Source organism: Passer montanus, unplaced genomic scaffold (assembly GCF_014805655.1).
Source record: "Passer montanus isolate IOZ18808 unplaced genomic scaffold, ASM1480565v1 scaffold33, whole genome shotgun sequence".
Lineage (NCBI taxonomy): Eukaryota > Metazoa > Chordata > Aves > Passeriformes > Passeridae > Passer > Passer montanus.
The window spans coordinates 3,988,397-4,001,494 of NW_024368041.1; the positions used below are offsets into that span (position 1 = coordinate 3,988,397).

General features: G+C 42.8%; 1 protein-coding gene across 1 annotated transcript in view; it reads left to right on the forward strand.

The window, feature by feature from the left end:
• Positions 1–2,702: 2,702 nt before the first annotated feature.
• The window catches only part of COL14A1 (collagen type XIV alpha 1 chain), a 116,149-nt gene continuing 105,753 nt past the window's right edge, over positions 2,703–13,098 (forward strand). The window contains exons 1-4 of the mRNA XM_039715386.1: positions 2,703–2,822; positions 6,029–6,148; positions 11,711–11,827; positions 12,891–13,034. Of these exons, the coding sequence (XP_039571320.1) occupies positions 6,061–6,148; positions 11,711–11,827; positions 12,891–13,034 (349 nt within the window). The 5' untranslated portion in view covers positions 2,703–2,822; positions 6,029–6,060. The remainder of the gene's footprint in view (positions 2,823–6,028; positions 6,149–11,710; positions 11,828–12,890; positions 13,035–13,098) is intronic.

A 13,098-nucleotide genomic window follows, 5' to 3' on the forward strand; every position in this document is an offset into this window, starting at 1 on the left:
CTTAAAATATTAATTTCAATTCTGATGCAAACAGACAAACAAAAAATGAAATATAACGACATTTGAAAGCTATAAGGAGCTACAGAATCTATTTACCCATCAATGGGGTCCTCAAGATCTGTCTTGTTTGAATCACAATACTCCAACAAGCTGCAGCCACAGGATGGTGCTCGTGGGCTTTGGATACCATATTACAAATCTGAGAGGAGGGGAAAAAAAAAAAAAAGAGAAAGAGAGGGAGCCAGACTCTCCTCTTGGCAGGCTCTTCCTTGTCCTACCCTGAAATACGTGAGCCAGCAAGCAATCCTGGATTGGGTTGATTTACCCCTCTACATTTACTGAATCTTCAGGGGCACTGCAAATAGGCTGATCCATCGAGGGAAGTCACTAAATGCAATCTTTTTGGACTTCATCAAAGCTTTGATACTGTCTCCCACAGAGTCCTTCTGGATTGCCCAGCCCACAGCTGGATAACTGAGTTATGTGATAGGTAAGTTACTGCCTCACAGGTCAGGCAAAAAGAGTTCTAGTGAGTGTGGTGACATCAGACTGGTGACTGCCACAAGTGGGGTTCCAGGGCATTCCATCCTTGACCCAGTTCTCTTCAACATCTTCATTAATGACCTGGATGCAGGACTCGAGGGAATACTAAATAAGTTTGCTGAAGACACTGAATTGGGAGGAGCTGTCAACTCCCTAGAGAGCAGAGAGGCCCTGCAGAGAGCCCTCCACAAATTAAAGGGTTGGGCAATCTCCAACAGTGTGAAGTTTAACAAGGGCAAGTGCCAGATTCTGCACCTGGGATGGGCAGCCCTGGCTGTGTATAGACTGGGGAATGAGAGGCTGGAGAGCAGAGCCATGGAAAGGGACTGGGGGTCCTGGTTGATGGCAAGTTGGACATCAGCCGGCAGTGTCCTAGCAGCAAGGAGCTTCAACCCTATCCTGGGGGGCATCAGGGGCAGCACTGCCAGCCAGGCAAGGCAGGGGATTGTCCTACTCTGCACTCCACTGGGGCAGCCTTACCTCGAGTGCTGGGGGTGGTTTTGGTTACCAAACATAAAAAAGATATTAAGCCATTAAAGTCCAATAAAGGAGGGCCATGAGGATGGTGAAGGGTCTGGAGGGGAAGCCATATGAGGAACAGCTGTCACTTGGTTTGTTCTGTCTGGAGAAAAGGAGACTGAGGGGGGACCTCATTGCATTTACAGCTTCCTTGTGAGGATAAGTACAAGATGCAGTAATGATGTTTTCATTCTTGTGACCCATGACAGGACCCAAGGGAATGGCCTGGAGTTGAGTTAGGAGAAGTTTAAGTTGAATATCAGGAAAAGTTTTTTTTACCTGGAGGATGTTTGGGCACTGGAACAGGTCCCCCAGGGAAGTCATCACAGCATCCAGTCTGATAGAATTCAAGAAGTGTTTGGACAATGCTTTTGGGCACATGGTGTGAGACTTGAGGAGTCCTGCACAGGGCCAGGAGATGAACTTGATGATCCTATGGGCCTCTTCTAACTCAGCATATTCTATAATTCTATGATTCTATGAGCAGTTTTTTGTTATTCTGGGTATTACTGTTTAGCTAAATACACAGATTAGGGACTGAAAGAGGTACAAACGACATCATATTTAACATCAATGACCTGAACATCTTTTTCCTTCAGAGGAATTATCTTGCAAACTGCTCTTCTTGACTGGTACGTGTGTTTGCTGTTGCACACAGGTGGCAATGCAGTAGAATAACTGCAGGTGACAAGATCTAGGAATCTGGTAGAAGCTTTTTAGATCTAGCAATGCTTTTGAACTTTTGCTATAGAAAACAACTAAACTTAAAGAGTTCCTTTAAAACCCAAACATATCTGCAGTTTAACTGGAAAGAAATCCATGGACTAGGAATTTGGACAAGAATCTGCAGTACTGGGAATCCTACTCAGCAACAGAAGGTCCTGCTTTACACTTAGTCACAGTCATCTCCCTGTGACTCATTGCCTTCTCCTTCCCTAGAACGGGCCCCAACTTACACTAAGAAAGTATGCACATCTCTGTATCACCTGTGACTGATTCTTAACTTCTTCAGTGATTTCATTTGTAATTTTATACAGATGACCAGGCATGTTGTAATGAATATTTTCATTCACCTCTTAAATTGTCGGGACTTACAGACTTTGTGAATAGTAGCCTTAATTGTAAATTTAGTAGGATATACCACAAGGCAACTCATATTTCTATGGAAATATAGAATATAGATTCTGCAATTCCACGTACCACTGCCGTGTCTATCCATATGGCAAAAAATGTAGGTACGTACTACAACACTTTTAATCAAGATTTATACTAAGCCAGAAAAGTTGGAACGCTTTTATATAAATATTTCCCCAATGAGTCACTAATCCACACATCTCAATAGCTGGCGTGGGGAACACTTGCATTCCAAGCCGTACTGCGGAGTAGGCAGCTTCGAAATAATTTATAAACTAAGTGAATAAGGAACTTTGGAGAGAGGAAAACGAGTTAACAGATAGCAAACCCAGAATACCGAGGACACTGGCAAGCCCAGCACCTGCCCGCGGAACGCTGCCCGCGCACCTGGCCGCGCCCCCGCCGCGGGGGTCGGGGGCGGAGGGTGGGATCTCAGGCATCGCTGATGCCTCTTCCCTCCCCCGCTTCTTTCCACCTTCTGCTCTATAATTGCCCGCCTCCTTTCTCTACCCCTTCGCCTTATCAGATGCGGAGCGGCCAGCGGGGAGGGAAGCGGCTCTCCCGCAGCCACGCGTGAAGAGCAGCGGCCGCTGCCCGCCGGCCGCTCCCGGCCGATGCCCGCACAGGTCGGTGTGCGCTGCGCTTCGTCCCCATCGAGGGCGGGGGCCAGGCGGGCGGGGGGTCCAGGCAGGACCGGAGAGCTTCCCATCAACCTGCCCGGCCATCCTCCACGGCGGCTGGGCGGGAGCGCCGGAGGGAGAACGGGGCGAGGGAGGAGGAGATGGAGCGAGCTCAGGCTAGGATGGGGAAACCCCTTTAGGAAACCCCCTGCCAAGGCCTTACTTTGATAGCTGATAGTAATTAAAACCCAGTCAGTCTCACTGTTGCTGTGGCGGAGGCTCTGGCTCCCTCGCTCCCTCCCTCCCTGGCCCCTCTCCGCTCTGTCGGGGCGGTCGCTCCGCCCCGGCCCCGCACGGCGCTTTCTCCGCGGAGCTCCCGGGCTGGCGAGGCGTCCCCGCCTCGTCCCCGCTCGCTGCCGGCAGCCTCCGGCTCTCTCGGGCTCCGCTCCCCGCCTCAGCTCCGCGGAGGCCCCGAGCTCCCCGCGGTCTCTCCCTTCACCCGCGGCGGGGCACTCGGTTTCGCACGGGTGGGTGCGGGTGGTGGGGAGCTCCCTCAGAGGAGTCGGGGCTCAGGAGCGGAGCCTGGAGCCCCTGGCCAGGCTGCGGGGCTGTGGAAGGCGAGCGGGAGAGCGCGGTCCCGGCCCCCTCCGCCGCCTCCCTCTGCGGGGCCGGGGCAGCTCCGGCTTGGCCTGGCGGGCCGCGAACGTGAGCGAGTGCCCGGGCAGCGAGACGGGAAAACCCCGAGTGCCCTGCCCGAGTGACAGCGAGGGAAAACCCCGAGTGCCCTGCCCGTCCGGGGACTGTGCTCAGCCTCCTCCCCGGGCTGGTGCGCGGAGCCGGGGCAGGGCGGAGCGCGGAGCTGCGTGCCGCGTTTGTCCCGCTGCGGGCTCTCGGGGTGCGCCCTTCCCTCAGGAGAAGGCGCCCTGCGGAAGGTCCGTGCCAGGAGTCCTGGAGCCCAGCGGGGAGAGATGCTCCGGGGAGCGGGGCTCACCTCATGGCAGGGTTCTTGCCTTGCTTGGTGTCTGCTCCTAGCGCTAGTTTGGCAGATAACTCATTTACCACATACTTACTAAAAGGTGAAATATATGAAGAGCAGAAGGAATAGGATATTTGTTTTTAGTCCCACACAATGTGAGCCACAAGGTGGCTGCAGATGGAGGTTTCCTTTCCTGGTTAAGTGAACCTGACGTGCGGGTCATTGCAGAGATGAACTCGTGTGTAGTTGATCCAGCACCAGTTATGTCTATTCCAATAAATCTCATTTCTCTGGCTTTTCTATAAAAGCAGCAGTAGAGAATGTTTCTAACACAGGATTATCGGTCAGTTAGTATTTATAGCTCTTGCTTTGGAGGAGGGTTTTATAACAAATATAGCAGATGGGGGATTCAGCCACCACTGTGAGTGAATATTTTAATGTCTGTGTTATTATGGGAGGCAATCCACACGTCATCAGTGGTAACTGCCTGGAAGAATGAGTTGCTTGGAGAGTCTGTATTTACTTGATCCAGGTTGTATTCCTGAGTGATGGGAGAAGCATCAGTACCCAACATGAGATGCACAAGAGGTGGATTTCAGCCTGTTTTGAGATGCTCTCAGTTCTTTGTATTGCCTGTCACTAGGCAGCTGTCTGCTGACTGTGGTTCTTGGGTGTTTGACACTTTGGTCCATGTAGTAGGAAACCTGGGAACTTTGCACGAGTTTCTGAATTCCATCTGGAGGATGGGTCTAAGAACTCTGCATAGCAATATATGAGTTCCTAGGGCAGAACTTTGATTTGGAATCTAGGTACTTTCTTCTGTCTTGAGAGATTTATACTATGAGAGATAGATTCAAAGTATATGTTTAAGTAATGTGAAGTTTGTTGATAATATGGTTAAAACATTGATAACCTCCTTTGGAGATGGAATTTACAATGTATATATTTCTCCTAAATATTTCTAGGAGTTGTATCAAGCATTCATGACTGGTATTGGTGACAGCAGACCTACCAACTATAGAACTATAGTTGTCCCACTGGGACAGATATAGCAGGATGCAAATACTGAGAGAGAGAAGAGGATGTAGGACTTATCCTCTTCTGTTTAATAATGATTGAGGTACTTCAGTCTGCTTTTTATATTAGGTAGTGGATGAACCACTTTCCATGTGCCTTCAAGACAAGGAAAACATGGAAGGCAAATACAGTGATGGTATGTCAGGACTATTAGAGAAAATGACAGAGGAGGTAAATGTGAGAAACCTACAAAACAGAAATACATAAACCAAAATTTGCCCAAGTAAACCTTCAAATCCTCTTTGCTGCCTGCAAGAAATTTACTATTAATTATTTTGTTTCTCCTGTAGAATTTTAACAGGTGAGATCAGCAAAAAATCATCTTCATGGCCCAGAAAATTGACTAAAACTAGTACAGTAAAGTTGAGTGAAAGAGAAATCTTTATAAGTATGGTGCTAGGCATGTGTTGATGCATCTTGAGATTGGTACTGTTTTTAAGCTGACTTCTGTGGTCAGGTAAATTGCTCATTCTGAAACTTGATCTTTGGAACCAGAATTGTTTCCTGTAACCCAGCTAGTTCACCTAGGACTACCTTAGGTGTTTATATACTGCTGCATTCTGAAGTGTTGATTTCTCCTAACTGGTTAAGTTAGTGTAAATGGTTTTGACCGTGATACTACCTACTGTAGGTACAGACAGTACAACAGAGAGCACAGGATAAGCTGAATAAAGTAGAAAAAGGAAAATGGACAATGGGAAGAGGATGTGAGTTCCTTCAGAACAAAGTTCTGCCTTTTTTAAAAAGCTTCAGAGTTCTTTGCCACAGATATGTTGATAAGGCTCTTACAAAACTGGGTTGTATAGAAAGACATGTTGTACTTTGTTATTAACTGTAGCTTACTCTATTTCCAATGCTTGTGTATGTTTAGCAAAGAATATACAGTTCCTTTTTATGTGGGCCGAGTTTTCAAAACTGTTGAGAGGCCCAAGTGGGGTTCTTTGTCCCTTTCAGGTAAAATGTGCTTTGGTCATAAAACTGCTGCCAGGAAAATTTGTCTCCACTGATGTTTGTAGTAAATTCCTTGTTGTTTGTTTGTTTTGTTTGCTTGGGTTTTTTGTTTGATTTAGTCAAACCCAGATTTCTCCCACAATTTTCATTAAAGTGGATGCCTTCTCTTTGCCTTTGTAGTAAGTCTTTTTGTTCCATGTGTTTTCAGACCTGCTGACACTGTGTATTGAGGGGAGGAAGATGCTGTGTCGATACGAGATACAGAGCTGTTTTCTCTTGGCTTTCCTAGCTGTCACACCTTTTTTCATCAGTGATGTCCAGGGTCAAGGTAAGTCACAAATGAGAAGATGGAGTTTTTCACTCTGATGTGCAGAAATAGACTTTTTATTCCAAATGCAAGTGTTACTTCCTCCTTAGTAGGATGTGAATCCAATAATACTGAAATGAAGCAGGAATTTTGCTGCTGAGCTCGGGGAGCAGGTGGGAGTAGAATTACATCTTCATGTGTGCTCTTTGAACCTAGTATCTCAAATAGCATAAATATTTGTGCAAATTCATGTGTCTCAAAATGAATTATACACAGCATGCTTTTACTCCTATTTACATGAAAGTACTTATCAGAAATTGCTCTTATTGTCCTCTACGTAATGAAGCAAGTTTGAAGGATCAGCTATGATGTGAAACTTGTATGGAATATGTATGGTTTTTGTCTTTTGGAGCAGTGGCTTTTGTAGTGCTTGTATCATTCCAAATTGCACAGATCTGTTAAATGTCACAGACCACTTCTGCAGCTTTTAAAATGAAAATCTCCTTTGTGAATATTAAAGGATACTGCTGGGATTGTTAGGCTTACATACTTGTTGGATTGTATTGACAGTGGCTTGACTGCTAGAGAAAATTTATCCTATTGCTTGGGGATGGAGGGAGGAAGAATACCAATGAGTTGTTATGATTTCTGAAGAAAGGCATTTCTCTCAACTTTAGATTTATGTAATCCCTTTGATATGAGATTGCATGGGCATGACCAGGAGCAGAATTGGATCCTGGGGTCTTTTAAAGAGATTTGTATAATGCATTATTCATGAGGACATTTGGAAACTATTGGCAACATGAGGCTTTCAAAATCCTGATAATGCAAGTAGCAGCGTTGTCCAGTCTGCGTGGCACTTGTGTGCTGGGGAAGCATACATTCTTGGATGTTTGGAAATCTGTGAGCATTTTACAAGCCTCTCCTAGAACTTTGGGACACGTGTAAGCTGTAATATATGACGTCGGTGATGTGAGGTGAATCAAGAAATGTATGTTCCCAATGTTCAGTGCATCATTCTGGTCAGAAATTAGGTCCAGAATGTTTGTGACTTAATGAGCCAATAAAACAAAGCATATGGTTAGTCTTTTCTTTGTATTTCAGTCCTAATACGTGCGGTTAAGATTTGCAAAACAGGTGTGGGGGTTGAGGTCCACCTCCAGAAATTTTGCAAAATTCCTTGATCTTGGAAAACTGTATTCTTCTCCACTTTTTAAAAACTTTGATTCCATCAGTTATAGTTGGAGAGTGTTCTCCCTTTAATACAAGTACAATGAAATGAAGGTCAGAGAGGTTTTTTTTCCACAGCAGTCACCCTAGCAGAAGCTAGGGTTGGTGTATTTGATGAATAAAGAATAATACTTCCCTTGTTCTTAGGCTCTTTCAGCAAGCATCAGCTATGGAATGCTGTCAGCAGTGTGATATTAAATTAAGTGGACCTTTGCCTTAGCTCAACATGACTGTTATTCCATTAAATTAGGTGATATGAAGTCTCTATTCCATGTTCACAGAAAAATAATCTCTTGGTACACTAAAAGTAATAAGATGTTTCTCAAATTCTTTTTGTCAAGGTTGCCACCTCTTGAAGTAAGCTCTTCATGCAGCTGGCAAACTATTTACAATTTAATACCAATTGTCTCTGTGTTGTAATCAACTGTACACTCTGCCAACATGTAGGAAGAGCTGTCATTAGTTCCAGCTTGTGTTTCCTTCCTTTGGCAAAGATGCTCAGGTAAAGGTGTGTAATGTGACTTCTTGGAAAGGAGAATATGTTTGTGAGACTGAAGCCAGTATGCCTGAAGCTACGAATTATCCCTTCAGAGGAGCCATGTGGTTGTTTCTCTCTGTGCCACATAGCACAGTTTGGTTTTGAATCAACAACAATTATTTTTTCAGCACTGCTTTTTCTTCCCCATTCAATATAATGTATAAATAGCATATTTTGTCTACTTATGTTCTTATATAGTAGATTAATAGTGCTGGGCAAGGAAAACAGTTGAGAATTTTTCACTTATTCATAAAGTAACTTGCTTTGAGAGTTTTTCTGTATGTAAAGTTGGATTTTCTTCGTGTAGCAATAATTTTCATGCGTTACTACTGCAATTACTAAGTAACTGCAGTGCATATTAACTTATTCAATTCTTATGACAACAGTAAATTGAAAGCCACAATATTTAGTTAGTATCCAAACTTAGACTATTGGAAGTCTTGGAGAATTGTCTATAAGCAATTTATTGTATTTTTCCTTTCCAGTAAGAGTTGAAAGCATTCTTTCCCTAGTTGTCTGTAAGAGTTATGTGTTTGGAGTGCTGATTTACCTGGTGGTATAAACCAAAGCCTTAAATTTGTCCATTTGCTTTTGGGTGACTTCTCTAATGTTGCTGACAGCCATTCTCTTTTGCATTCCTGTAAAACCACTTAATGAGATCTAGCTACTGATTTTTATCAGTTAACTGACTCAGCTTGGATTGATTTTTTTCCCTTTCTGCAAGAAGTGAGATTTTGTTCCACAGACAATAAAGGCCCAAAGAAATAAAGATATCCTCTTCAGGTTGGTGAATGCGTAGTAATTCCCATCAGTATTTTGTTGTCTGTTTGAGTGCTAGATTTTTAACTTCCTTAGCTATATGTACTTTTCTATGCCAGAACATTAGTCTTTGCACAACTAAGACACAGTTGACTATTTGCCTAGTGAATAATTACTTTCTTTCTTATGTTTTTTTGCTGTGTGGGAATGTTTCTTCCACTGCACTGCTGCCTTTGGTACAAAAACAACCCAGTGAAAATTGACCAGTTATGTAAAGACTATTCTGGCACCACTTTTCTAGTCTTTCACATTGTAACTCTGTAGTATACAGAAAAACTGGTGATTGTGTCCTTCTTTGCTTGTAAGGTCTATGATTGTTTTATATGGGCTTGTATATTTGTGTTTTGGTGATGGCTAATAGCAGTTAGGCCAGAAATATGCTTCTTTGTTAGAAGGTGCTTTCATAAACTCTCAAGTTGAAAGTAGGATGGAAAGAAATTATGGGAAAGGAAGATGGCAGACAAAGTGAGCTCTGAAATTCTAAGACATGATTGGGGGTTTTTTGGGTCAATCTTTGATGTTACTTTGTTGCTCTCTGCTCTGTTTCTTAATCCCCATACAAAATTACCACTTAATCCCAGTAAAATCTGCAGCATTTTCACACTTGCATGCAGCTATTATAAAAAAAATTATTTTCTATTCCTGAGGCAAAATAATAAAAGGAATTGTATTTTTGCAAATATCTAGGTATGATTTGTCACTCTTGTTCATTTAGCCCCAATTTCTTGTGATTTATGTATAGCTCAAAGACAGAATCTTGAGAATTAATTAAAAGCTGTAATCCATAACTGCAGTCTGCTTGGCTTTGAAAGCTTTTTGCCATAGTCTCTGTCATGTTTTTACAATTATAGCATGCTGAATGTTCTTGCAGAAACCTGCCTAGCAAAACATTTTGCAGTATAAGGGCCAAATTTTCAAAGAACTGATGTTGTATTTGCAGTGATTCCTGCGCACGATTTTGCTTGCAGCCTCTTTCTTTCTAAACTTCAGGGAGGTGACAGGCAGACTGAAGATGAGGTCTGACAAGACTGTGCCCAGCAGCTAAGGAAATGCTTGGGTTGGGTGTGAGCCCAGCACTGCCAATCAGAAGAGCTTTGAGTGTGTGGAGCTCATGTGCTGCCTGCTGCTTCTGTCCCCTTGCCTCTCTTCTTGAGCTTGTTCTCTGAGGTCTTTGAGAATGCACAGGTGTTGATAAGCTGTTCTTGGTACTGATGCACTCCCTTTTCTGTGTTCTGGTGTTAAGTTCCTCAAGGAAGAGAACTGCAGAACCTGCCCTTGGTCTGACAAAACTTCCACTTAGGGAATAGAAGTCTGGATACAAGGGAATATATCTCTTGTATTAAACCTCCAAATTCTTACTTATAAGATCCAAAATGTATTTAATAGTAGATGACATGAAAAAAAACATGCACCCCTGAATCTCAAAAAACTACAACATGCCTTTTTCTTTCTTCCCCCAATCTCCTGGAAAAAGTAGCATGTAGGAAAAAGTTATTGGTTCAGAACAGGTCTTTGGCTGCTGCTGGTGCCAGAGCTGCATTGGCTGTAGCAGGTCAAATGGAGAGGCCAGAAATTGTTGGCCAGCACATTCTGCCTGTTGACTCAGACACTCCATGTACTGTAATCCCTGAATCTCAGAAATATCATGAGACTCTTGGTTTATTATATCAAAAGGACCAACAAACTGTGGGCATGAGCCTAGTCAATAAAAAGCAATCTTAGCCCTGGGAAAAGAAATTGCCACTTGCCTGCTTCAGATTAATTTCCCCGATTTCTTAGACTTATAACAGAAAACTTAAGATGTAGTGGCAAAGGCACCAAGGGTTTGGAAAATGAAGGAGACTATTCAGGGGGCTGTGGAGACAATGGGAAAAGGAGGAGTAAGGTTGGAGGTGTTAAAGGTTTTCTAGCCCTTCTGTCATTCAGCCTTTAAGTAGCTTCCCTGGCTGCCTTTCCCTGTAGATCAGTTTGTTCTCTGTGAGCCAAATTCTATTCACATGTATGAAGATTTCCCATTGCTGACAGCCAGGCTGCACTGCCAGGTGCTCTGCTGCAGTTCTTCAGTGAAAAAGGGATGTATACCTCCTCAAAGCAGGGTAGAAAGATTTTGTAGTGTGGTCCAGCATCAGTGGAGTTTGACTGAGCAGTGGGATGTAAAACTGTAAAAAACTTGTTTATGTGCAGAGACGCAAAGTTGCTGATAGTATGGCGACAGCATGGGGCAGTTTCTCCATTTGTTCCTGCGCTCATTGCTTCATTGATATATTGCCTCTTCTTCAATCATTTCATGCTTTTATTCATTTCACCTGCTGCTTCAGTTTAAAACCTGGTTGACGTCACAATATAAATAGAAGCAAAATTTTGCTTAATATCCAGATTTCCCCTAAGTCTTGACTAGCCTGTGCATGCCTGCTAGTCTTGATTAGACTGCTTCAGTGTTTGCAGCTGCAAAGCTTAGTGCTGCTTTAGCCAGGTTTGCAAATTGGGCAGCTGATGTTCCCTTTGCCTTGTGCACACCTGTCTTTTCTCTTGGTTATTCTCTCCTCACAAGGATTTGAAAATTTGGCCCTGGGTGACATTAAATGTGGGGAAATGCCCACAGTAATGAGAGGTAAAAGAGTGTAGGTTATACATATTGTCAGTGTAAGCAAGAAAGCAATTTTAATTCCCATATATTAACAAAGAGCATTTTTATTGCCAGCTTTGCCTGCCAAACTAGTGTCTTAACATCTAACATTGTTTGTCCTTCTGTCCACTGCTGTTAGGTTGTTTAGTTTGTTTTGTAAAGAGATAAATAAAAGGTCTGTCTGAGGGAAGTAGTGCACTTGGGGGTGTCATTTTACAAACTAATAAACTGATGTCTGTGACATTTTAAATAACTTGCATCCTTTACTATTAAAATTGTGTTGTCTTCCTATATGTGTTTATTTTTGTTTGTTTAAAATTGGTTGGTCTTTATTTGAATTTAAATTGTTGTTTTCTTTCTGAACTTGCAGTGTCCCCACCAACAAGACTAAGATATAATGTAGTGAGTCCTGACAGTGTACAGATCTCTTGGAAAGCCCCCAAAGGGCAATTCACTGGATATAAACTTCTTGTCACTCCAAGTTCAGGTAAAAGTCTGTATGTTCTCTTTAAGGTGAAAGAACTGTCTTCCTAAGTCATCAAAAGTTTTTAGAGTTTAGTGTCCTCCTCCACAATGAAGAAATTGTGAGCAAGCTTTGGGTAATGAAGTAATGGCTGGTCAACAGAAGAGAGATTGATTTCACTGGAGGGTGGTCAGGCTCAGAAAAGGGGAATCAAATGGCTGAGGTAGCAGAGGTGGGTCAATGCTAGTTATGCCTCATATGTAGTCTTTGGGAATTGTCACTGATCATCTGTCTTACCTTTCTTCCGGTGGGGTGTAAGGAATTCTAGGAATTGTTCAAGGGAAAGTATTGCAATCCTAATTCAGTCAACCTTCAAGGTGGAGATCCTTGTCTCTTCCGCTTTAGTGAGCTGTCCAGAAAAGAATTAAGAAAACAAGTAATCTTTAAAAGTCTTTTGACTGAAAACTTGAAAAGTTAGATAACAAAGTGGCTGTATAGAGCTGTATAAAGGCTCCTACTTCTGTACAATTAAAATTAAATTTAGATACAGAAACGGTTTTAACATACAGCTAAAATACATCTTTGTATATATTGGCATGCAATCTTTATATGTAAATGGACATATTTGTATTTATTTGTTCAATATTTGTATTTATACATGAGAATTTCCTAGCCCAAAGAAAGTTGGCAAAGCGAGTATTCAGAGGTGATGTGGGTATGACAGGGTCTGAACTGGCAGCCAGTCACAGAGGGAAAGCCTGTTGGTACGATGTTACCAAACTTGACAGATTTTGTGAATTGTTTCTCTTAATGATTTTGCTGGACACCATGTCTGTTTCATGAGGCCCAGATAGAAATGCTGATCTTAAGAGTGTTTCTGTTTAAGAAAACTGGTTAGACTGCCTATCTTGTTGCTTTCCTGGGATGTTCTGTGGCCTGGCTATATGGGTAGTCCCACAAGTGGGTAAAGTGGGAATGCTTAGGTCATGGTAGAGCTTGAGTATTTTTGAGTCATTACGTTTACTGTGCTATAAGAAAAGCAAACAATGTTATATATTTATTGGATTTTTTTTCTTTTCTCCTATAGGTGGAAAAACAAATCAATTAATTCTTCAAAATACTGCAACCAAAGCAATTATTCAAGGTCTCATTCCAGATCAAAATTATGCCCTTCAGATCATTGCATTCAGTGAAGACAAGGAGAGTAAGCCAGCACAAGGCCAGTTCAGAAGTACGTGTCTCTTTATGGCTGACATACAGAATGTATCAGATATTTAATGTAACTTCTGAAATGG